General features: G+C 36.8%; 1 protein-coding gene across 4 annotated transcripts in view; it reads right to left on the reverse strand.

Moving 5' to 3' along the window:
• Dnm1l (dynamin 1 like) overlaps window positions 1-26,319 on the reverse strand; it is a 55,656-nt gene that overhangs the window by 7,143 nt on the left and 22,194 nt on the right. For 2 of the 4 annotated variants that reach the window (XM_036195602.1, XM_036195601.1), the window contains exons 3-14: window positions 24,015-24,053; window positions 22,747-22,793; window positions 22,322-22,393; window positions 20,135-20,221; window positions 18,146-18,308; window positions 15,122-15,242; window positions 13,320-13,451; window positions 10,845-11,051; window positions 4,748-4,868; window positions 4,391-4,546; window positions 4,095-4,184; window positions 2,403-2,495 (exon numbers count right to left, since the gene is read on the reverse strand). In XM_036195602.1, the coding sequence (XP_036051495.1) occupies window positions 2,403-2,495; window positions 4,095-4,184; window positions 4,391-4,546; window positions 4,748-4,868; window positions 10,845-11,051; window positions 13,320-13,451; window positions 15,122-15,242; window positions 18,146-18,308; window positions 20,135-20,221; window positions 22,322-22,393; window positions 22,747-22,793; window positions 24,015-24,053 (1,328 nt within the window). The remainder of the gene's footprint in view (window positions 1-2,402; window positions 2,496-4,094; window positions 4,185-4,390; window positions 4,547-4,747; window positions 4,869-10,844; window positions 11,052-13,319; window positions 13,452-15,121; window positions 15,243-18,145; window positions 18,309-20,134; window positions 20,222-22,321; window positions 22,394-22,746; window positions 22,794-24,014; window positions 24,054-26,319) is intronic. The other 2 variants (XM_036195600.1, XM_036195599.1) reach the window with 1 other exon arrangement.

The following is a 26,319-nucleotide window of genomic DNA, read 5'->3' on the forward strand; positions in this document are numbered from 1 at the left end:
GTGAATATCAGAATACTGACAGGCCTATTACAGATTTATCATATTCCTCTTGGGACTTATGCCACAATTGATAATATTTCAAAACAAAACAAAACAAAACAAAAAAACCCCAACAAATCCCAAACCTAACACTTCCCTATGCTTGTTTTCTGTCCAAACACATCTGCCGAGGGATACAACACAGCATCTCGCCAACAGCGGCTCCCTTTACCAGGGACTCCCAAATGAAGGGTAGCAGATAAATATCCCTCAGGAAGTTAAGAAACATTGACTGAAACTGTCCCAACATGAATGTGGGATATAGTCTTTCATCATACTATGAAGAAGTACATAGAGCATAGAAAATGTCATTTAGACTACAAAAAACAACAAGACAAAAAAACCCTAACTTAAATGTCTGTTTTTAAAAAAGGTTGTCCTTTTAAAAAATAATCCTGGAAATACTGCCACCTATCTAATTTTCATCAGACTGATCAATTTCACTGTTATAGTATCAAACTGTTACAAAACTGTAGATACAATGTTAGATTCAAGTTGTCATGTACCGAGCACTTGCAATATCCAAGCACCAAGACAAGTAGATGTAGACAAATATAGACAAGGATAGTAAGTCTCTTACAGGCACTTGGGAAATTGATATAAGTTAAAATCATGTCAAAATTGCCCCTCAAATGAAAACATTTTATCAATACCCCCAAGCTTGCAAAGATCTGTAAGTTCACAAAGTTTTAAAATGATTTCTTAAGTATAAAACTTTTTATAGCAAAAATGTAAACCATTTCCATTTTTCATGGGTTATTAAGTGATAAAATGATAAACAGATAAATAATAGATAAAATGATAGAACTATGTGGATTTTAATCTTCAGAAGAAAAAGCACACTAAAAAACGTTCATTTTGAGAGTGACACAAAGCAATCTGGAGAATGACAATTCTAATCCTACCAAGACAACCACCAGCTAGATTCCAGCAGATGTGGCTTGATTCTTCCTAAGCCACTGTTTCCTCTGTCAATGATTTCTAATTTCAGAGGGTTAAAGATTAAATGGTAACATACACAAAATTCTTTGGCACAGTCAGAAGAAGCAGAGATTATATTTCCAATGTTGATCTGAAATCCTGTTATGGTGGTTATCAACTTGACTATATATGTAATTAATTAAAATCCCCCAAATAGAGGGGCATACCAGTCAGGGGTTTTTTGCTTCATTTGAAGTGGGAAGATCCACTTCTAACCTGGGAAGCCACATCTTTAATCCAGATCTTTTGAGGTGAAAAGACCCACCTCTAACCTGGGCCACAACTTCTGCTGGAAGCCTATATAAGAACATGGAAGAAGGGAGCTTTTGCTCTTTTTGCCTGCTTGCTCTCATCTTGCTATCAGGTCCATTCCTTCACTGGCATTAGAGTCTACTTCTTTGTAAAGACCAGCTAAAACATGCATCCCCATGGACTAAACAACTACTGGATTCTTAGACTTTCTGTTCATAGGCAGCCATTGTTGGATTAGCTGGACCACAGCTTGTAAGTCCTTCTGATAAGTCCCCTTCATATATATACTATACATATATAAACACACACACACACACACACGTATGTATGTATGTATAATATTTATAATCATTCTTATTTATTTATTTTTTTGGAGCTGAGGATCAAACCCAGGGCTTTGCGTTTGCTAGGCAAGAGCTCTACAACTGAGCTATATCCCCAACCCCTATAATCATTCTTTAAGTTCTATGGTGTGCCTACTTTTAAAAATACTTTTTATTTTATATGTATGGGTGTTTTGCCTGCATGTATGTCTGTGTACCACATGCATGCTGGTGCCTATGGAGGCCAGAAAGTGTCAGATCCCCTGGAACTGGAGTTACAGATGGTTGCGAGCTGCCATTTGAGTGCTGGAAGTTAAACTCAGGTCCCTGGAAGAACAGCTAGTATCGTCAACCACTGAGCTATCTCTCTAGTGCAGCCCATATGTGCCTACATTTTCTGGGTGTTAAAAAACACTTTCTGAGTATTTAAAAAAGGGGAGAGAGGACTTAACTGTGAACAATCTACTACTTTTCTAAATTATGAAGTTAGTTGATTCTTAGAATGTTTCTTTCATAGTTTGCAGAGCCAAAAGCCCCTCAATTATAAACATTCACTTGGTTTTACACACTTACAGTTACTGAAAAGGAGCAAGATCATCTTTCAACACTAATCAATAAATCCTTTTTGTTTCCTAACTAGAAAGAAAAAATCATTGTCCCTGGTGATTTTGAGAGCTAGAATTAAGAAAGCAATGTAATGACTTTACATATTTCCTGGGTATACAACCAGCAGTAATATGTCACATCTCTTGTAGGAAATTACTTGCAGCTGATTTCCAACCTCTGAAAAATGATCACTATACTCACCTCTATATTATTGTTCATTAGTCCACAGGCATCAGCAAAGTCAGGATGTTTTGTGTTGATATAAGCTAGCTCAATTGCCACTAAGTTATGTACCTACAAAAAACAAAATAAGGCTAATGTACAAAAATATGCCAGTCTAAACTAACTTTGAGAAGTCTAAATATTAAAAAAACTTATTATACAGACAATACTGAAAAAGTATAAGAAACATTTTCAAATACTTGATGACTATACTAATACTCTATACCCAATGAAAATTAACTCTAAATTATTTACCTTCAGATTTAAAACTGCACTTCTAGTAAGGAAAAATGACATTAAGAGAGCTTTAAAGTAATTTCCTAATACTGGGAAAAGTTATTTACCTGATGCAATATTAAGTTTCAAGCTTTTAATAACAACTTTGTTATTCAAGCTTCAGACCATGCATTACAGTGTCAAAACTTATGTTCCATTTTAACAAGAAACAGTTTTTGTCTTTAATGACACACTGAGTTTCAGCAGGGTTGCTTACAGAAATACTGGCGAGGGTAAGGGATTGTGTATACAGGACCATGGCCACCTTTAAAGTGTTTTTATCTTCAAGTCTAAATGTTTCTGGTTGCAGCTTTTCTCCAAAACTGACTCCCCTACTGCCAATTATGAACAAAAGAAAAATTATCAAAACATTACTTATCAAGTACCAAATGAACTACTGTGCAAGGTGAGCTACTTGTTAACCCAGTAGTTATTTGCTGGCCAAGGTTATGATGCTTTTAGTTAAATCACAAGATACAGATAAAAATATGCTGAGAAAAAAAAAAAAACCCAGAAGATTTCTTTTGCAGCTAATACAAAAGGAACCATGGCTCTTATGACTACCCCGTATAGTTTGAAGTTCCAGAATATCACTCAATGGTGCAGAGCTGGTTGACGTCAAGTTCCAGTAGTTCTAGCACACTGGTGGGCAGAGTATGACATCAGGTTTAGGCACCCGACTAACAGTAATCCCTGCTAAGTAAGCAACCACTCAGCAGCCACTCACCAACAGTTCCAAAAATACTATTTATAAGCTTCAAGTGAGGCTCAGTAATCTGAGCCAAGACTCGATTGCATTTTTAGTGGCCAGAAGGAAAACAAAAAACTGCTAGCCAATTAGGGGCATAAGAGTAATTTCAAATGCTGAGGCTTACATTTCTAGCAATTTTAGCTCTTTTATGGGGATGGGGTGGACAGGTACATCTCACTATAGTAACAACTAACTCCTACCATTGGGTCATGGAACAAGCAGAATGTGGGCTGTCTCTTGTGCTTCAGAATAAAAGGGAGCTTGCTGTAAAGGACTGGTTTGCCAGATGTGGGCTGCTCTTTCATGTGCTTCTTTCTGTGAGCTTGCTGTAAAGGTCTGGCTTACCGAGTCCAGAGACAGACTAATTTCCCACAACCATCAGTGGCAGCACAGAACAGAAGCAGCTACCTGAGACCTTCAACAATATTCTGTCCTCATAAAACTTGGAATTTCAGGCTAATGATTAAAATACCAAAAAATACTGTACACTAGAATTACTAAAAACTTTCTTTGGCAATAAGACTCAAATACTTATGATTTGCACGGTACATGCTTGAAGTAATCATAATGTTGTTATACTGGAAAAAAAACAAATTAAACTTTAAACCTTTGCTAATAGTGATTCAAACAAGACAGTAGCTCACCATTTCATTTGTAACAGGCAACCTTTTACGAAGAAGACAAGTCACTACTTCAACTATGGCATCATGAAGTTTAGGGAACCGTAACAATTCCTATATATAACAGAGAAACAAAATGTTAGTTTAATTGAAAATTAAATAATCACTGAAGTACTGAATTAGATTTGGAAGTTACGTTTATGAACACCACTTAAAAATCACTCCTAGGTAAGAGAACTAATGAGTTTACTTTTAGCCCATTTCCTCCCACTCTGAAAAACAGGACTGATCTGACGGGCTCTATTCCATCTCGTAGGTACCTGTGTACTGTAATTACTACAATGCTGAATGATCCTCTGCATTTCCTCATGGACCAGTTCCACACACCGGAGACTGGGCTCTTCTAGACGCTTGATTTGCCGTTTGACCAGTAACTCAAATGAAACCTCAGGCACAAATAAAGCAGGACGGGGACCCTGAAAAGACAAAACTTAACTCTCTTACTGTAGCTATGCACAGTAAGGTCTTTCAAAGAATAAAAAAAAAAAAAATCCCATTTTTGTTCCTTTTTTTCTGAAAAATGTTTCAGGTATAAGAGCAAAATAAACCGTACATCAACTTAAAATATGTATACAAATAAAGCTTTACCCTCTTTCTTTTTGGTTAAGCATACTCACAGTAGCATTTCTAATGGCAGTCAAAATGTCAATAGTGTTAAGGCCACCTAGCGGGTCAACAGATTCTAAGGTTCGCCCAAAAGTCTCATGGAAAATATAACAAATCCTAGCACCACCGCATCTGAAAAGCAATGAATTATATGATTACACATTGCTACAAAGAAAAGAAACTAAAAGTTATATCTTTAAGCTTTAGGTTGTTTCATTTTCTGAGAAAACTTTATCATAAATCCAATGGCTATATTAATTTATACCCCACCAACAGTGAATAAGGGTTTCTCTCTTAAGTCCATTCTGTTCGTTAATTTTCTTTCAAATTTTGTGACTTTTTTTTCTTTAGAGCTGAATAGTATTCCATTTTTATATGCACCAAATTTTCATTATACATTCATTTGTTGATGGGTAAGTAGGTTGATTCCAACTCTTTGCTATAGTGAATATAGCAACAACAAACATAAGATGCAGCTATCATTATGGTAGGTCATGGAGTTCTCTGGGTATATGCCCTGGAGTGAAATAGCTGGGTTATATGGTAGTACTATTTTTAATTTTTTAAAAGAGATCTAAACTAATTTTCACAAGAGATGCATTAATTCACACCCCTACCAACAGTGAATAGGGATTGCTCTTTCTCTAACATTTTGTTGAATTTGTTGATAAAGGCCACTGACTAGGGTGAGGTTGCACTGCAAAATACTGAACACTTTTTAAACAATTATTGCCCATCTATGTGATTTTGTTAAAATTATCCCATTTATTTGCCCAGTTGTTGATTAGGATTTTTATTTCCTTGGTATTTAATTTCTGCAATTGGTTTTAAATTCTAGGTATTAGTCTCTTGTCTGAGTGTAGCTAGTAAAGAGTTTTTCCCCCCATTCTATGGGCTGTTTGCTCTGCTGACAGTTTCTTTTGCTGTGCAGAAATATTTATTTTCATGTTGTCCCCATGTGTTGATACTTGAGACTAGTTTCTGTGTTTTGCTCTATTTACAAAGTTACTGCCTACTGCACAGTCTTGAAGCCTACTCCCTATGTTTTCCCTAGAAGCTCCAGTGGTTTTTGGTCCACTTTGAATTTAATTTTTATAAGGTGAAAGAATCCAAATTAATTCTGCATGTGGACATCCAGCTCTACCAGTACTACTTGTTGAACAGGCTATCTTTTATCAAATGAATGTTTTTGCCATTGTCAAAAATTAAATAGGTGCAGACTTCTAATTTTAATTCTGGGTCCTTTATTCTATTCCATTGGTGCCTCTGTCTGTTTTGTTTTGTTTTGTTTTTTGTTTTTTTTGGTTTTTCAAGACAAAATTTCTCTGTGTAGCTTTGTGCCTTTCCTGGAACTCACTTGGTAGCCCAGGCTGGCCTCGAACTCACAGAGATCCGCCTGGCCCTGCCTCCTGAGTGCTGGGATTACAGGCGTGCGGCACCACCGCCCAGCGTCTATCTGTTTTTATACCACTACCAGACTGTTTTTTATCACCATAGCTCTATAGTACAATTTGAGGTTGGCATGTGGGCTTTTGTGGTTCATACAAATGCTTATATAGTTATTTTCTAAACCCATGAAATATGACATTGGAACTTTGATAGGTATTTCATTAAGTCTGCAAATTAATTTTGGTTTCATGGACATTTTCAAAATAATTTTGTCAATTCAAGAGCATGACTTCTGGGGTTTCCCCTTTCAGAGTCTTTAAGTTCTCCTTGTAGAGGTCTTTTTCTTTGGCTACATATTTTCTTAAATACTTAATTTTATTTTTTAGTTATTTGAGTGGAGTATTTTTCCTAATTTCTTTCTCTTAGAGTACATTGTTAAGATATATGAAGGATTTTTTAAATATTGATTTTATATTATGCAACTTTACTGTGTTTAATAGGTTATTAGGTTTTCAGTAGACTTTTTGGGGTCTTTTAAGTAAAAGAATCTTGTCATCTACAAATAGAGAGTTTGACTTCTTCCTTTCTTATCCCTTTTTTAAATGTCTTTGTCTTCAACACTAAATCTCTTGAGGCAGTTTCTCTATTATTAAAATTTAAGTAATTTCAGGAGTATGGATATAGTATGTTTCATATTATTTAGTATATAATAACTATTTGATATAAGGGTGCAGGCAACAAAAAAATTAATACCTTATCCCTACCCTACTTTTCTTCAGTTATCTTATCAGCTTCTAAGAAATAATATTGTATTTGTTTCTGCTGACTCACAAAATCTAGAAGTGAGACAAATTTTTCCCTTAAAAGGCTAGATAATAGCCGAGTGGTGGCGGCACATGCCTTTAATCCCAGCACTCAGGAGGCAGAGCCAGGCAGATCTCTGTGAGTTTGAGGCCAACCTGGGCTACCAAGTGAGATCCAGAAAAGGCGCAAAGCTACACAGAGAAACCCTGTCTTGAAAAACAAAACAAAACAACAACAAAAGGCAACGATAAATATGCATGTCTTTCAGTATTTATTGCAACTACCCAAATCTGCCAGTAAGTACAAAAACAGACAATCTGTAAAAATTTACTTGAGTACAGCTATGCTGCAATAAAACACATAGCCTGACATTTAAATTTTATATAATTTCCAAATGTCATGAAATACTGAATTTTTTATTTAAAAATTTTATATTTAGATATGTAAACATCAGTCTTAGTCTGCCTACTTATACAAGGAGGGATAAAACAGCAGGGAAAGATGAGATCAAAGCAGGATTGAAACCTAGCAGAGTAAATATCAAATCCTGTGGCTCCATATCAAGCATCTAGACTCATGATGGAATCACCTGGATTCTAAAGGGCTTGAGTGACCCCACAGTATACAAAGACTTTCTTGGGCCTGCAGCTTGTCAGATGGCCAAATGGTCTCAGCATCTCAAACATTCAGAGGCTCCACTGCAATTTGGGCTCTTCCTTCACAGCCTCACTTATGAACTACTCAGGGCCTCCTTGCAGAGAACCAATCCCATCACAGTTTGGCCTTAAGAGTCATTCTAGTACATCAGCATGAGCCCCTGTGATCTTCCTCACCCTTGCATCTCTCACACCACCTGGATGATGCATCTTCTCATTCTGTTGTATACACGGGAAAGAGAAGGATGCATGGGGCCTCTCTGTACATTTGTTGGCCTCCCGTGTGCCTAGAATTATCCTTAAGTCTAGTAGTGTTTTGTTTTTGATTTTTCTTTTTTAATGAGTGTATGAATGGGGCAGGAGAGAGGGAGGGAAGAGGGAGAATGTTTAGAGAGTCAGGTATTTTTACATACTGCTAGCAGTTGTTTGTGACATACTGATTTGGAGAAATGATGCTAAGGCAGCATGGATAGCACCTGATAATACAGGCGTTTATCTGTCTTACAGACAGAGATATGTAGAGAATTGTGTAGGTTAGAGAAAAACAGCAGGAATGGTCTCTGGGTAGTGAAACTAAGGTAGTTTTGTTTTTATGTTTGGCTACCAATTATACTATGTGTACTGGCCATGCCCAGACCATCATGTAAAGCTCTTCCATTTTGGTCCAACAATGATAAATGCAGAAACCGACTTGGTTTCTAGAACTAAAGTGATTTCTTTTTCTAAAGTTTGCTTTCCCTTCTGTCTTAGGTCTCTATTGCTGTAATAAAACACCATGACCAACTTGGGGAGGGAAGGGTTTATTTTGCCTTATATCTTAAAGTCTTTATGAAGGGAAGTCAGGGCAGGAACTAAAAGCTGGAACCTGGAGGCAAATGGCATAGAGGAATGCTGCTTTCTGGCTTGCTTAGCTGTGTTCTCATATAATTAAGGACCGCAATCCACAATGGGCTAGGCCACATCAATCAATCAAACTAGAAAATGCCTGACAAACTTGCCTATAGGCCAATCCCATGGATGCATCTTCTCAATTGACTCTAGCTCGTGTCAGGTAGATACAAAACTAACCAACATGCTGCCTTATCAATTCCCAGTTATCAAACTGAGCCCGCACTGGTTATACCTAACAGTGGTCAACTGCAGGACAAAAGAAGAGATTCAATCTCCTTCCCTCCCTCCTTCCTCTAAAACCTGTACAAATGGCCCCCAATCTACCATATGGACCTGATCTCCCCTCAGAGCCCACTTCCCATGCAATGGTCTGCCCTATTTATGATGTTAAAATCTCTTCTAATAAACCTCATGAAAAAGATCATCTGTCTCAGTGTCCTCCTTAGCCCTAAACTCAAAACTTTTAAATGTGTATTAAAGAAACTACTGAGATGGGTATGTAGCTCAGTGACGGAGCACCTGCCTAAACAACTCTTACCTCAATTTATTTTAAGCATAAATATTCTTCTGGTAGTTTGGATGAGAATGTTCCAGTTCTGCATAGGCTCAGATGTCTGGTTCCTTGGTCTCCAGTTGATGGCACTGTTTGGGTAAGTTAGGTTTGACCTTGCAGTAGAAGTATGGCACTGGGACAGGCTTTGAGGTTTCAAAGCTATATACGTCATTCCTAGCTCACTCTCAGCTTGCCGCTCTAGTCCCAATGCCTGCTTGCTGCCAAATTTCCTCACTGTGACGGTGACTGACTCTTAATCACGGAACCATAATTCTTAATCCTGGAACCATAGGGCCAAATAAAACGACTTCCTAATATAAGCTGCCTTGGTCAGAGTGTTTTATCACAGCAATAGAAAAGTCACTAATAAAGTTTTCAATTTAATTTTATTTTACATGCATTGGTGCTTTGTCTGCATTCATGTTCGTTTGAGAGTGTCGGATTCCCTGGAACTGTAGTTACTTACAGACAGTTGTGAGCTGCCATGTGGGTGCTGGGAATTGAACTTGGGTCCTCTGGAAGAGCAGCTAGTGCTTCTTACCTGCTGATCCATCTCTCCAGGGCCATTTCAAAAGACAGTTTTAAAAGTTAAAAGGCTGGTGAGATGGCTCGGCAGGTATGGTAACAAGATCTATCTTGGACTGTGCCCTAATAGACTTGAACTAGAGCAGAACACTAACAGTGGTAGCCAGGTCTACGGCAGCATCAATGAGGCTATTGAGACTCCCTATGGAGCAGTGGTTCTCAACCTTCTTAATGACTTGTGTAGTGACTCCCCCCAACCATAAAACTATTTTCATTTATACTTCATAACTATAATTTTACTACTATTATGAATCATAATATAAATATCTGTGTCTTCTGATGGTCTTAGGTGACCCCTGTAAAAGGGTTATTCAATCCCAAAAGGGGTCTCAACACACAGGTTGAGAACCACTGCTATAGATACTCAGGAAAGTCTCACCAGGGATTCCAGCAATTATTCCTCCCCTAGCTGAAGTCATCTTGGGAGATGGGAGACTAGAAAAGGAAGTGAAAAGGTGATTGAAAGTGGGACATACGGTGCAGAATCCATGAGGCTGCCAACCAGCATAGGGTAGAACATGCTATGGATGCAGCTATTTTGAGGTTACCCACACTTCTCTAACTCTTTCCATGTGCTCTGTAAACAAGCCTGATATACTCATCAGTCTCATCAAGTTGAACTGTGGTGAAGTCAGTCACTGACGTACATCAGGGGTGATTAGATGCTCATTTGTGCCTCGCTAGGCAAAGCTAACACAATAGTGAGTAGTGATGCTTGAACAATAGCCTGACAACCCAAGCTCAATCCCTCAATCCCACAGGTGGCAGGAGAGAACCAATTTTTCATAGTTTGTCTTTTGACCGTCACATGTCTGCTGTCTGTCTCTCTCTGTCTGTCTCTTGTGTGTGTGTATGAGTGAGAGAAAAAGAGAGCGAGCGAGCGAGCACATTTAATTTTAAAAATTGAAAAAAAAAGGCCTGATATACAGCTCTAGCTATTTTGGAGGCTGAGGCAGGAGGATCATGAGTTTGAGGCCAGCCTGAGCAACACAGTGTGGTATCTCTTCAAAAAAAGAAAAAAAGGTTGCTTTTTAAAAAAAACCTGTAACTTTTACCATGTTTATATAGTTTACAAATATCTGGTACAATAATCCTCCTATCATTTCTATAAATTTATATTCCTGTTTTACTAATAATAAACCACAATCAGATGATCTAAGTCACTTCATAGGTAAAGTGAGTGACCTTTCAATCCAAGTAACCAAATCTTTACAGAAATGTCTTACTCACAGCTCCGAAGTTTCGATGTACTTTGCGGTTCCTTCAATAGTGTTACAGTACTCGGTGGCGAATTTGGTGATAAGCTGCAGTAAAGTAGCACTCTTATCATCCACGGGTTCACCATAGCTATTCAGAAGAGACTGATACTGGGCAGCTAAGACATTTATCCTTGTTTTTAGCTCTGGTAAACAATCTCTGATATGATGCATAAGTAACCTAAAAGATCAGAAAAGCGGGGGTTTAGCATAAAACTAAGGATTCTGATACTTCAAACAAGTCAATGAAAAAATGTGTATAAAGGGGAAAACTTCCTAGTGCTTAGGTCTTAAAGACTCTTCAAAGTGTCTGAGGACTGACGTCTGCTTCTGGAAAGACTAGTGAACATCCCAACTGAATTGATCACTAACGGCCAGTGAGGTAATCAATCATATCCATATGATGAAGTGGCCATGAAAACTCAAACACAGAGTTCATGAACTAACTAAAGGTTCTGGAGCATGGCATGCTCCGAGGGTATAAAGCTCTGGTTCAGTTTTCAATATCCTATACCTCACCTTATCTATCTCTTCTAACTGCTTCACCTGTATCCTTTATAGTCATTTTCTATTACACACGAGTAAACATAAATAAAATGTTCATTAAGGCCTATGGCCTATTCCAGGGATTACAGCTATTTAGAAGCACAGGCCATAACCTTTGTTGGCAATTGACATCTGAAGTAGAAGGGAAATCCTGTAAAAATCTGAGACCTTAACCTAAAGATGTGTTGCTGTCTCTATACAATGTCATAAGTGAGTTATAGGACAGCTAGTTACAATCTACTAAAGAACTACACATACGGCATATGGAGAAAACCCTCTATAACTCTGCTGCCAGAGGTACGTATCTCTGTTCATTTAAGAAAACAAATTTTTAACGCTTCCCCCATCACAAGAACAGGAAATGAAGCAATCTTAGACTAAAAAAGAGACAGAGGAAAAAAAAATCACAAAAGTAGCTCTTCTGGTCAATACTTTTGACATATGCCTTTAGCCCACCAACTGTAGTGGTTGTTAGAAGGCCACAAATGAAACTAAAACAATGCACATTATTTTCATGTCACTGGAATCTAAAGTAAGCCACTCAGTCCATTCTACCTATAATTTTAGTTTAATAACCTATCTTTTACAACACGTACCCAACATAGTATAATAAATCTGTCTTCTTCTTTCTTTTAAAGTAAGTAAATCCTTTTTTAAAAAGATTTATTTATTATGTATATAGTATTCTGCTTGCATGTATGCCTGCAGGCCAGTAGAAGGCACCAGATCTTATAGACGTTGTGAGCCACCATATGGTTTCTGAGAATTGATCTCAGGACCTCTGGAAGAGCACCCAGTGCTCTTAACGTCTGAGCCATCTCTCCAGCCCTAAATCTGTCTTCCTAAGATCCAAGTTCATCTGCCTTCAATGTATAGGATAAGAGAACATGGTTTTCTCTCCAGTCACTTTTATAAAAGGAAGGCCTTTTCAGTTCCTACAAACCGGTAGGTATTCAGAATAGATGGTATGGAACACATGTTATTTTTATCATAAATAAATGTAAAAGAAATTCTGAATTAAAAAGGATATCATGTGATAACTGAAAATTTTAATTAAATTCATGAAATCTAAAGTGTCAGGAAGTCACTTGATATCTTAGTAAAGTTCAAAACCCAATTCACTGCCAAAATATTCCCAACTGCTCAGTCAGGGTACTGTGGTTGCTACTGCCTTCTTGGCATCAGTTCCAGAAGCTTCCTGTACTCCATCCACAATGGCCACTGCCTCTGTCCAGACAGCTCGCTGCTGTTCTCATGGGCCACATAAAACAGATCAGTATTTTGATATTCATTTGGGTGATACTTCAAAAAGCCAGGCATAGATGGCTATAAATTACATAATGGGATTAGCATACTCCTTGGCTATGATTCGATTCCAAGGCCCCAAATCACTAATCCTGCTTTGTGGGCATGTGGACAGTTAAATGATTTTGAGAGTACTATTTTCATCCTGGAGGTTAAGGATAAAAGGAGACCCCATCCAGAGCAACTTTAAATGAACTGGGAATCTTCACTCCAGTGGATCTGGGCCTCAACAAAGTGTAAACTCCCTTTGATGGACTTCCCAAAGATTTGTTGCTATTGCTACTTGATTGTAAACATTCTTGAAAATTTTTTGAGTAAATTTTGAGTATTTAACCATAATAGTAATTTGGGAAATGAGTTTGAACTGAAAATTGAAAAAAAAACAGAATACTTCCTAATTAAGAAAATTATTTGAATACTCATTCCAGACAACATGATTTAATACCAAACATCCCAATAAAAATAGAGACATTTGCTTTACAAGAACTCAAGAGGTGAGGCTATAAGGAACAGTATGAAAATATATATGAAATTAAACATTCTAAGACACCTGTTGGCAAAATGAAAACGTTTCATCATCAAAAGGTAAAAATGTTACCTATTCAGGGTCCTAGCAAGATACTTTGTTCCATTTCTGTTGGCCAGAGACGGGTATTTCTTTTGAAGAAAAGCATATTCATCACGGATTGAATCAGTTACACTCTTCTTATTGTTAATATCCAGCTGGCTCCTATGGTGGAAAAATAACAAACTTGTTCAACTGAAGCCACTAATGTCCTTCCTCTACTCTGGATGAGTGTTAGCACCAGATGGCATTTCCTGACTTTTAACACAGGCTGTTGACTTAGATCTCGAGTGATTCTCTACAACAGGCACCATCATTACACCTCAGGGCACTGATGTCTCAGTCAATGAACTCATCAAGGAAGGTAGACAGCCAAGATTGGAACTATCAGCTTCGTGGCTACTATTAACATATACACAAAAGCAGGAACCTTAAGTAAGTTGTAGACTGATATAAAAATGTAAGCACACCTTAATCAGCTATATTTTACTGATTGGCAGGTGACTAAATTCTACCAAGAATAAAGAAGTTAACTTGAAGTGTAATCATCTACAAATACAGGGTTCAGTAGTATATGGTTGCCTGAAAAGAGACTAGCTGGACATTGTCTTTAGGCGAGGAAGGAATGTATACAGAGATAATTGGAATGGACCTTAGATATCATTTTATAAACTATTTTCATTTTTAAATGACCTGAGGCCCAGAGATATACACGTGACTTAAATCTTATTATATCCAGACTACATAGAAACTAGAGTTGGCACTCAGTCTCCCCATAACTGGTTTCCTTACCGTACAGAAACTGAGACCTAAGAGAGACTGTCACCTGAGCACAGCACTGCCTCCCACTAGCAGGACTGCTCTGTGAGAATTCAAAGGATGCCACTGCAAACCGCTCACTGTAGAATGGATAAAACACGGGCACTCAACAGTAAGTAGTTGGTTTCTTTTCTGAATTTTTAATATCAGCAACTTTTTGGATATATCTTTAATGTTTCCAAGTCACATCCTGGCAATTACACAGCATTACTAATGATATGGCATTAAAACAATCATTAAAATCCAACCACCTTTAAATTTTCTTGAGTGGGTACAAATTAGATAATACTTTTTCTCTTTACCAATACCACTCTCATACATAAGTAGTAGAAAGAATTTGTAATTATTAAATCATCTTCCATTTTGTGGCACTGATTATCTTAGAAACATTTTCCATGAGAAAAATGAAAGAGGAAGGACATTTTTTTAAAAGGGCCACTGATGTGACTCTGAGTAAGAGCACCTGCTGCCAAACCTGACACCCAAGTTTACACACCAAAACCCAAATGGGAGAAGGGGAGAACTGGTTCCTGCCAAGTTGTCCTCTGACCTCTACATACATGCTAATAAATACTTAAAAACAAAACCACCACCACCACCACAACTCCAAAATACTCAAGAGGCTTTTGTCTCTTTACAATGCAGTGACCCTGCAGCAATACCAGCACCAGAACAAGAGGGAACACAGTGCAGCAACACATTTTAGACTCTTTTTCAAAAATTCAGACTTGCTTTGAAATGAGAATGCTGTGACTCTCACCCCGTTCTTTAAAACATTTGTTTTATTCATGTGAAAATGCGTGCATACATGTTTATATATGCACATGTATGCTGGTGGCATCTTTACAGGACAGAAGAAGAGGGTGTTGGATCCCGTGGAGCTCTAATTACAAATGGTTGAGTCCCTCAATGTGGGTGTTGGGAATTGAACTTAAGTCCTCTGTAAGAATAACTAACATGTGTTCTTAACCACTGAACCAACTCTTCAGTACCCTTACTCCATTTTAATTGCTAACCTGTTAACTACTCCAATTATTCCAAGCTTGACTGGAATAACCCTTCCCATCAATACATCCATGGCATCGGTACCCGCATCCATGAGATCAAGTTTGGTGATTACAGCTAGAGTTCTGCGCCCTAGTAAATATAAAAAGGAGGGGGAAGAGAGATTCATTTAAAAAAAGCATTACATTCAATAAAGGAAACTCTTCATCTATAATTCTACCTAACACATTGCCTCTTTCATCATTTTGGAAATATTTTTCTAACATTTGCTTCTAGTTACTTTATATGAAATTAAATATGGCATACAATTTTAAAATTTGTTTTCACGAGTAATTTTTAAAAATAACTTTTTAAAATTATGTATATGTGAGTTTCTATGTATGTGCATGCAATGGGGGCTGTAAGAGTGTTGGATCTTCCAGAGCTAGAGTAATAGGCAGTTGTGAGCTGACTGATGTGGGTGCTAGGAACCAAACTCTGGTTCTCTGCAAGATTAGCAAGTACGCTTGACCACTGAGTCAACTCTCCAGCTCCATAAGTAATTTCTTATTAGTTCTTAGGGCAACATCTCTAAGCACTTTTCATTTTGTTTAATAGTAACTATTTTTGGTGTACAATTTTGCCCCCACCCAACCTCTGGCAGTGCTGGGGAAGAAACCTAGGGCTTTGGATATGCTAAGCAATCACTGTATTAGTGAGCCACACTCCCAGAGTCTAATTCTACTCTTCTGATAAGTACACAACACCTCAATGCCTAACAGCTCCACCACCCCACAATTCTCCTGCTGAACAACCAAACCTGTCCTTCAGTCCTGCTTCTGTATTCTTTGATTCACCATGACACATCTGAGTGCTGTCCACACTGTAGTAGACATCAGCAGGTCACTGTTCAACAGTGCTGTTTATTATATGTGTGTGCTAATCTGGCTACTCATTCTTTGAGAAATATTTGAGTTGTTTCTAGTTTGGGAGAACCATGAATAAACCTGACATAGATGTTTGTATACAAAGGGGTTTTTAATTCATTTACTCTTTGGGGGTGGAAGGAGTGGAAGAGGCATGTGAGCACAACCTCAAGGAGAGGTCAGAGGACAACTTTCATGATTTTGTTTCTTCTTTCACCACGTGGGAGTGGAAGCCTCCAACTCTGGATCATCAGACCTGGCAGCAAGAGCCTCATGGGCTAATAAACCATCACCCGCTAAACCATCACCTGCTAACTATCACCTGCTAAACCATCACCTGCTAAGTAAGCCCCAGATATCTGAAACGGGGTCTCTCTGAGTGGACACCAACCCAGGCTAACCATAGCCTCCTGGATGCTGGTGTTACAGTGAGCTAGCATACCAAGCTCCAGAGATTTTCATATGAAAATTTAACATGGGATTGCTGATTAAAAGTTGTTCCTCATAGTCAGGCAGTGGTGGCACATGCCTTTAATCCCAGTACTTGGGAGGCAGAGGTCAGCCTGATCTACATAATGAGTTCCAGGACAGCCAAGCTACACAAAGAAACCCTGTCTTGAAAAAACAAAAGCAAAAGAAAGAAAAATAAAGTTGTTCTCTTTTCCCACAGTAAATGCAGCACTCTACACCAATATATGTAATAATTCCAGCTGCTCTGCAGGTACAACTTTAAATAGGCATTTTTCAGCTATAAACATTTTTTCTTTTGTTCCAAACCTACAAAAATCACCACTTACATTGTCTTCTTACATTGTGTTATCCCCATTAAGAAGTTGCTTCTAAATTACACTTAATTGCTTTTGTGTGTATGTGCATGTGTATGTGTATTTATGTGGAGTCCATACATGAAACGTCTTCCTCAATTGCTTTCCATCCTATTATTCGAGACAGGGTCTCTCACTGAAGCTGGAATTCACTGACTGGCTAACCAGTAAGCTCCAGGGGGTCTTCCCTCCTCCCTTTGCCCCAGCACTGAGGTTACTAAGGTGTTCTGTTGTGCTGACTTCTAGGGATTTGAACTTGTGTCTTTGTTTTTACACTGCAAACACTTTCCAACTGAGCCATCTCTCCAGCCCCACTTTTAAAATTTGGTATTATATATTTTTTGATACTAATAAATGTATTTGATAGTAACATATACTAATTTTTGATACTAATACATATTTTAATGTTGGAATATTTCCTTGCAATGTATTGCCAATTTAGATCATCTACACATCAAATTCCAGGTCAGTCAGGACTACATAGTGAGACATTGTCTCAAAAAAAAAATTACTAGATCAAATATATGCCCATATTATTATTGCTTATTTATGTTTTTATTAATTTTTTTAGGGACAGGGTCTCATGTAGATCAAACCAGCCCCAAACTCACTGTAGGTGAAAATGACCCTTTCCTGCCCTTACCTCCCACTAATTATGGAAATTTTAATTAACACTTGTTAAATTTTTATTGAAATTATTTTTCAAAGCAGGAAAAAAAAGCTGTAACACAGATGTCGGTCTTCAAATATCTAGATGAAAAAATTGTTTCCTTATAGGTCAATTATCTCTACTCATAACAAAGCTAGCATTGGATACAGACTGAGAGAAGCCTCTGATAGCCTAAGTATCACAGAGTCACAATGTGGGTAAAGAATGCCTTATAAAAGAGATACCTTCAAAGACTCCCCTCTAGACTGAGCTTGTCTATGTGCTTTTTATCTGCAGAAAGTAGATTCTGTAATTATTTCCTATCTCATAATGATCTATATGATTATGAGTTATTTATTCTTAAATGTTGATTATTCAAACACTAAAATTTCATTTACACAAATAAGAAACATTTTACAAAGTAATTTGATGTTAAAATTATTGGGTAGCTACTGCAAATACAGACCTTATGGAAAGTATTTTTGCCTACCCTTTACAGCAATCAAGTAACTGTTTTCCATCCTAATTGCTGTTTAAAGTTATGAGAAAAGTAGGAAAGCATTTAACTGGAGATATTCCTTTCAATAATGTTCTTTTCTTGAGGACAGATTTACCATGGTAAGTCAAACCTTCATTAAAAAAAACATCAGTCCTTACCATCTGGATCCACCTCTCTGGAAATCTTGAGTGCCTCTGATGTCGCCATATCTGTATTGGCAGCAGTGACTGCGAGGATAATGGAGTTGGGATTACTGATGAACCGAAGGATGAGCTCTCTAATTTGAAGCTCAATATCCTTTGGTTGATCGCCTACAGGTACCTAAACCAAACGAAGATGACCAATAATCAAAACCAACTCAGCTTTCACCAGAGATTTAGTTTATAGAATACAAGTGTTTCTGCATTTACAAATAGCTAAAGTAAATTAATAATGTGCTACAAAGGAATTTGTGAATCTGGCAATGTGCAAAGCCTCAAAATGTAACTCTTCCAAATATCAAAAATTCACTATTGCATAAATCATGTCAAGGACTGCTGAGTATCAACTGCATACAGATGACCATTCATTCATTATTTGGCAGATGAATTCATTCATTCATTCAATGTTGGGTGAGGGCATCTGGCACTCTTCTACATGGTGGGTTAAAACTCAGGAATAAAATCAGGAGATTCAAGTTCCTGCCATCCTAGAGCATCAATCAATAAACAGACACAAGTGTGCCATCCAAGTGGCAGGCAGGGCTATCAAGAACACAGCAGAACAGGCTGGGTGGTGATGCTTTTAAATTCTTGCTTTTCACGATGTTTTAAAACAGAATAAACAGGGTCTACCTCAATTAGATAATGAAATTTAGACAACTAAGCAGAAATTAAAGGCAAAATGAAGTACATACAGATATGCAGGGAAAGATCATTCCATACTGAGTGAGCAATAAGGGTAGAACCCCAGAACAAAAGAAACTAGAGAAGAATAATACATAAACCAAGTACGGTGGCCTATAATCTCAGGATTTGGGAGAGGAGGATGAGGAGTTCAAGGTCATCCTCAGTTACAATAGACAGTTAAAGGCCACCTTGAGATGGAGAAATAAAAACACACTCTAACAAAGTGGAAGAATAATACAGGAATAGATATTTCCAAGAACTTAAGCTATAACTATCACTACTCTCAGTAAAGAGAACTAGGAAGTCACTGAAGAGATTTCAAGCCAAGAAATGATACCATCTAATTTTCACTTTAATAGAACACTGTGGTTACTTAAAAGTAAAAAACAGGGGGCTGGACAGATGGCTCGGTGGTTAAGAGTGCTGTCTGACCTTCCAGAGGAACCAGGTGCAATTCCCAGCACCCACATGGAAGCTCAAAACTTTCTGTAACTCCAGCGCCAGGGGATTTGACAGCCTCACACAGATATACATACAGTCAAAACACCAATGCACATAAAAATAAACAAGTGAGACCTATTATATACCCTGTAATTTATACTAATCCAAGTGAAATAACAATTGATACTTTTGCCATGGATACGCAAGGAGGTGATAGAATTTTGGATATATTATAAAAATAAGGAAAGCCCAGAGATCGCTGAAAGGAGGGGAGATAGAAAGTAAAGAAATATCAAAAGGATTACTGTACCGTTTTGGCTGATCAATTAGTACAGTGTAATTGTTAATTATTAAGATAGGGAAGATAACAGAAGGATCAAATATAGTTAGAGGACAGATCAGGAATTTGGTATTAGACATAGCAAAGCTGTAATGTTAATTAAAACATTTAAATTTATATGCTAAGTGGACAGCTGGACAGGTATCTGCAAATAACTTGAATGTTCAAACTCATGCACTTAAAGCTGTAAGATCTGATAATACTATCAATCTAATCAGACTGTGTTTTGCGCAGCTAAAGAAGAGATTAAAAAAAAAAAGAAGTGGCCAGTGAGATTATAGATGAAATTCTAGACTATGATACCCTGGGAGCCAAGGTAAATAAAGCATTTTAAGGAGAAAGGAGGGTTCAACTATATAAAATGTTCTGATAATAACAGTAACTGCAATATCAACTCATTATTTTCATATTAAGTTAATGTTAAAGAGAAAACAATACACATCTTCTAAAAAAAAATGTGAGCAACAGATATTCCTTACCTTGGTCATTCCTGGTAAATCCACAAGTGTCAGATTGACAACATTGGGTGAGAAAACCTTAAGATGGATTGGTTCAGGGCTTACTCCCTAAAAACAATTTCCAAATATATTATAATAAACATTGAATTTCAAGAATGAAATGCTAGAGTAAACTACATTCAATTACATAGACTTTAGATGCTTTAAAATACTTATTAAACTATGGCTCCTAAAATTTTTCAGTAGTAGAAGCTTAATGATACACATAAATGAGAAGGCAGCCAATCATGTAAACAAGGATTACAACCCTACTCTACCACATACCATTAATATATAAAATTTCTTCTCCCTATATGAGTTCACTTTCTTTTCCATATGCATATGCTATTTTTAAAAAGGGCTTAACAAATTACGTACTAAATAAAAGAACAATGCATTTTTTCATTTACCCAAAAATGATGATGCTCCTGAGCTGATAGAGTAACAGGTAAGAATTTGATCCTAGATATTTGAATAGCAAGTGGCAAAAGTGTACACACAGAGTGAGAGTTTGCTCAGGCAATGTACCTCAATTTTCAGACTTCTGAGACAAAAAGCTACCCCTGACATAATCTAGTCCTCTCTAGTTAAATTCATGTCATAATCCAGCTTCAACCTGGTGTAGGGAATTTAAGAAATGTGGTGGCAACAGCACTAACTCCAAGGTACCGGCTTAGAGTTTGACAGTGAGCAAAACTGTTACTCAAAGAGGCAAATGTTTTCAACAGGCACATAAAACAGCTGCAAAAGCCGGGCGGTGGTGGCACACGTCTTTATCCCAGCACTCGGGAGGTAGAGCCAGGCGGGTCTCTGTGAGTTCCAGGCCAGTCTGGTCTACAGAGTGAGATCCAGTAGAGGCACCAAAACTACACAGAGAAACCTCGTCTTGAAAAAAAAAAAAAAAAACTCAACAACAACAAAAACAAAAAACAAACAAACAAACAAAAAAACAGCTGCAAACAATGCCTTTTTGTCAGGAAATAATTTCTATATCACAGGACCTGACAACAAATATATACTGAATATTACTGCTGCTCAGGATCATTTGTGAGGTTTAAAGTTCCTCCAGATAACATAGAATAGCAATATAAACAAAGGTAATTTAAAAAAGGGCACAAAAAGGATTTAAATGAGACTGATTTTGATTTTTGACGTTAAAAGTATCTTAGACTACTTGATTTAAATTCTCACATTCTTAGAGAGTAAAATATTTTACTGTAATCAAGTACTATGAAATTAAGACCACAAAATATAAGTGAAATATTTTATATGTATAAACTTTTTGGTGTGTATGTGTGTGCACGCACGTGCACACGTAGGTGTGTCTGATAATCTGTGTTAACTGTCAACTTGGCAGGGACTAGAATCACCCGGGAAAAGGGCCTGCCTGTAGGAGACTGTCTTTATCACTCTTGAATTGGAAAGACTCATCTGAATTGTGAGTGGTACCTCAGCTATATAAGTGGAAAAAGACAATTAAAAATTAGTATGTATTCATGCACTCAATGATCTCTTCTGACTCTGAATACCATGTGACCAGCTGCTTCAAAAAGTAAGCATTTGCTGTGTGACTTCCCTGTCATGATGGACTGTAACTGGGAACTGAGCTAAATAAACCTTGTCCCTTCAGTTGCCTTGTTGGGGTATTCATCACAGTAATGGATTAGAAACTACAACAGTGTCCCACCAGACAAACCATCTATCACTGAGCTATGTCCCTAGCTCATGGTGTATAAAACTATTTCCCTGAACTCACATCCTTCTGCCTCTATCTCCCCAATCCTGGGAATTCAGAAATAAACTTCAACTTATACCAAAAGATAATTATTTAGCTAAGTTTTTATGTTTGTGGAGAACTCTGTTTTTTAAAAAGAGACTAAGATTATGTATGAATTTATAAACCAAGTCCAGCAACACACAGGACTGTAATTCCCACCTACTCAGGAAGTGAAAACAGGTGGATCCCAAGCTCAAGACTAGTCTGGGTGATTTAGTCAGACACTGTCTTTAGGATATAGCTCAGTGGTAGAGCGCTTTCCTAGCATGACCATCAAAAGGAGAGAGGGAAGATTATGACTTTGCAATGTGCTTGTATATTATTATAGACGGAAAATGTTCAGCAATATATTTACTTTTGTTTAAGTCTTCTAGGTTTTAAACAGTGCCTACCTTATTATTTCCTGAAATTCTTTCAGTTTCATTTTCAATTTCTTGTCGAATTTCATCAAAATCTGTGTAAAGCTAAAAATTGTTGAAACAAAAAGAACCATATTCTAAATAAGATCAGAATTCTTAAGGAGTGGAGGCCACATTTAAAGAATATATATGGATTTATTACAGAAGATTAGTTCACAATTTCTCATCTATACATTTTTCTAACATTTGTTTCAAAGTTGCCTGATCTCACAACACTTAAAAATCTCCAAATTAGAATGGATGAAGTCACGTTAAACCACTGAGGCTAGAAATGTTACTGAGACAAGTTTTATTTTACAGCAAACAAGAAAACCAGTGCCAGTAAGAACTATGTTCCCTATTATCCTTACACAATGTTATTTCCTATAGGTTATTTCTTTATATTCTTGAATGATTACCTTGTTTTTGGTGTGAAGAAATTTACCCCATTCTTCTGCTTCAACTCCTAGAGAAAGAAAAATTCATTTCTTAGAGACTAGAAATTGAGCTTTATAGTTACTAATTAAAACAGTAACTCAGTGAACTGCTTTTTACTGACTAAAATTAACAAGTGTCTCAACTTTGGACTGCTAAATACAAACTCACATTTTTAAAGTATGGCATAGACTACAAAGACAGAATTAACGTCAAGTCAAACTGCCTTCAAGTCCTACCAGCGTGTGAACTCTGGTTATGACAAATAAATTGTTCATTCCCTATTTGTTTGTGATTATGATAACTGACAATTTCTTTAAACATCTTATATATGAAAGCAGTTTAACCAACAAAAACTTTTAAAGAACCATAGGAAGAAAAATTAAGAATTCCACTGAATAATGCAAAAACAAATTATATATAACAAATGTGTACATAACATTAAAGTTTAAAATATGCATGCAATATGTGAATGAAATAGCTAATTTCCCCATTTGAAAAAACTCACTGTCTTTTAATTGGTTTTCTGTTGGCTACACATTAAGCTCTCAGTGACAGGACACTGCTGCTTGAAGTGCCTACTGCCAAAGTGATTTCTCCCAAGACCAAGTCGATGTTTGCTCACAGAATTGTACAACAGAAATGTATGAAATGAATAAAAACAGAAATAATGTATGTACTGTAAGGACCTGACATCCTGCTAGTTTGTAGTCATAGTCTGCTCCTCTTGACATCTTACCCAAGCACAGCTATTCTGTTTTCATCAAATTCAGAAGCTTAAAATACCTTAATAATTTAAGCTATTTAATGCGTAAGAGTCAGCTGAAATAAAAATAAGATATTCTCATAAACATTTATTTAGTAAAAGGTCTATCATTCTTTGTCGGAATAAAGGTACATAAAACCAGACCCTACTTGAAGCTTAGGACCTCCTTCCAAGAAGCATCTCTGAAGGACCAGATTAATCGAGGAGACACAACTCACAGAGACCACAGGGGTATTTTTAATTTAATTGGCTATATAAAAGTTTCAAAATTACGTTTTTGTAAAAATTAAAGTAAATTCTCCACCAAAAAAGCTTGCATGGTAATACAATGCCAAAACACTAACAAGAACCTCCAACACCTGCAGTCAATGTGGAGAGGTAAATGAAAATGGAAGGAAAACAGATGCACACAGCCTGTAAGGGTACATAAGCACACATGCAGGCATTCTAGAAAAGAAGGGCTAAAAACAAATGGATAAAGGGAACCTTTAGAAAGGTGTCTTGAGTTTTTCCATGTAGCAGGGTCTGTAGTTAAAGAGAAATAGCACAAAGTAATTTTAATGCTTATCCCTAAAACTTTAAAAAAACCTTAAATGTGTAGAAACATGATTATATTTCAAATGCACATAAGCATTTAATTATTTAAAATTATTAGAATTGTAGGAACAAATATATTTCTATGTACTATCAGCAAAGCATATTGTGTGTAATGCCTTGACTTTTAAACGATTTTTGTAAACAAATTTTCATTATAATTTTGTTACTACTGTTGCTAATTCTAAATGTATTAAAATTATTTTACTCTTAAAAAGTTTGCCTGAGCTATTTGAAAGCCTACTATGGGAAAAGATAAAGTGTTTGGTTTAAAAGAGCCCAGGAAATATGATAAGCACATCCTTTGAAACTTTCAGAATTAGTAAGTAAATGCAATTAGCCTATTTGCTAAAAATGACCATTTATTAAGAGTATTTTCTTTGCATTTAGCAAAACACCACAAACATTAAGTCTTCATATTCATGAACTCAACCCAACAGGAATCTACTGCCACAATTCTTGCATTTCTGTTAATTACATTCATTACACACAAAGTATTTTAGCCAGTTTTCACAGACCTCAGGTTAAAATTACTCTGTTTCATTTTACAATGCAATGCTCTTAACACATCAATAACTGGGACTCTCTTATGTGTAAAAATCTCAAGGAGCTTTTATAGCTTTCATGCCCAATATGAAACTAACTTTTTTTTTTTTTTAAATGCGAGCAATTTGTTTATGTGTCTAAAAGGAAAAAATAACACTGATTCCTGGAGGCGACCTGAAAAGAAGAATAGTAAGCTTGTAACTTGGGCCCGTGGGAACAGTGGTACTGTACCCTTCATGGATTTAAACTAACAAAAAGTAAATAAATAAAAGTGGATTTGTAAGATAACATTAAAATAAAATAAACTGGGCAGTGGTGGCACACACCTTTAATCCCAGCACTTGGGAGGTAGAGCCAGGAGGATCTCTGTGAGTTAGAGGCCAGCATGGTCTACAGAGCAAGATTGAGGACAGGCACCAAAACTACACAGAAAAACCCTGTCTCAATAAATAAATAAATCGACAAATAAATAAATAAATAAACAAACAAAATGAAAAGAACCATATACAAAAAGGTTTGGGGTTTGTTTTTAACTTTTTGGTGGCTTTTTTGTGGTGCTTTCTTCAAAACCATTTTTTCTCACTGTTCATGTTTTTTAAATCCAAACTGTGTGTTAATCTGCTTCATTAGCTCTTAATTTCTACAAGGTTAGAATGATCTGATAAGCCTAAACTGCTTATCCAAAGGAGAAAGTGGTTTTGATAAGAAGGTAAGGATAGCCAGCAAGGTGGCTCAGGAGGTAAGGCCCCTGCTGCCAAGCCTAATTTCCCGAGTTCGATCCCCAGGACCCACATAGTGGAAGGAGATAAGCAATTCCCCAAGTTGTCCTCTGACTGGGGCACACTTGCAATAGCACACACATACCACATCCACACATATATTCACACATAAATAGAAATAAATGGTTAAGAAGAACTTTTAAAAAAGGAAACCAAAGAATTATGGTAGAATAAGAATAAATTGAATACCCAAATTTGTATTTCTTTTGTACTCAAAAGTAGCTGAGATATCACTTCAAGGAAGTAGGAACATAGTATGTATTTTTCTTTACATGTAAGGAAATTCACATATGTAACAGGGACTAAGCTCAGGAGTAATGTATGTGCAGTTAAAAATGTGCAGTTTTATTGGCCTGCTCCCCACCAACAAAACATGCTGGGTATATGATCAAGGTGATGCAAGGAACTGATATGTCTAATCCCTTCTTAACAAGCAAAGCTTTATTTAATGAAACATCACATTTGCAGATGGTCTCTGGTAGAAAAACCGCCCTTTCAAAATAGCTGAGGGGAAAAAAAAAGACAACCTATTATGAATCTTGGTTGAAGGTATTAGGTAATGTGCTTGATAGAATTGGTGAGGATGAAATTCCGAAAATTTTATTCTAGATATTTGAAGCTAAAACACAGGTTTGTTAAGAATGATTAAATTCAAGGTTCAAACTTTAAATAATCTGGGCATAGTCATGCATGGTCTGTCATACAAGAAACTGGGAGGCAAAGGTAAGATCACTACAAATGATAAGCCAGCCTGGGTTTACACAGTAAATTACAAGCCAATAAGGGCTATGTAGCAAGACTTTGTCTCAAAATAAAACAAAAAGAACTTCAATAATAAACATTAAAATATAAAATAATTACTAGTATATCAA

This window comes from Onychomys torridus, chromosome 8, assembly GCF_903995425.1.
Source record: "Onychomys torridus chromosome 8, mOncTor1.1, whole genome shotgun sequence".
Taxonomy (NCBI): Eukaryota; Metazoa; Chordata; class Mammalia; order Rodentia; family Cricetidae; genus Onychomys; species Onychomys torridus.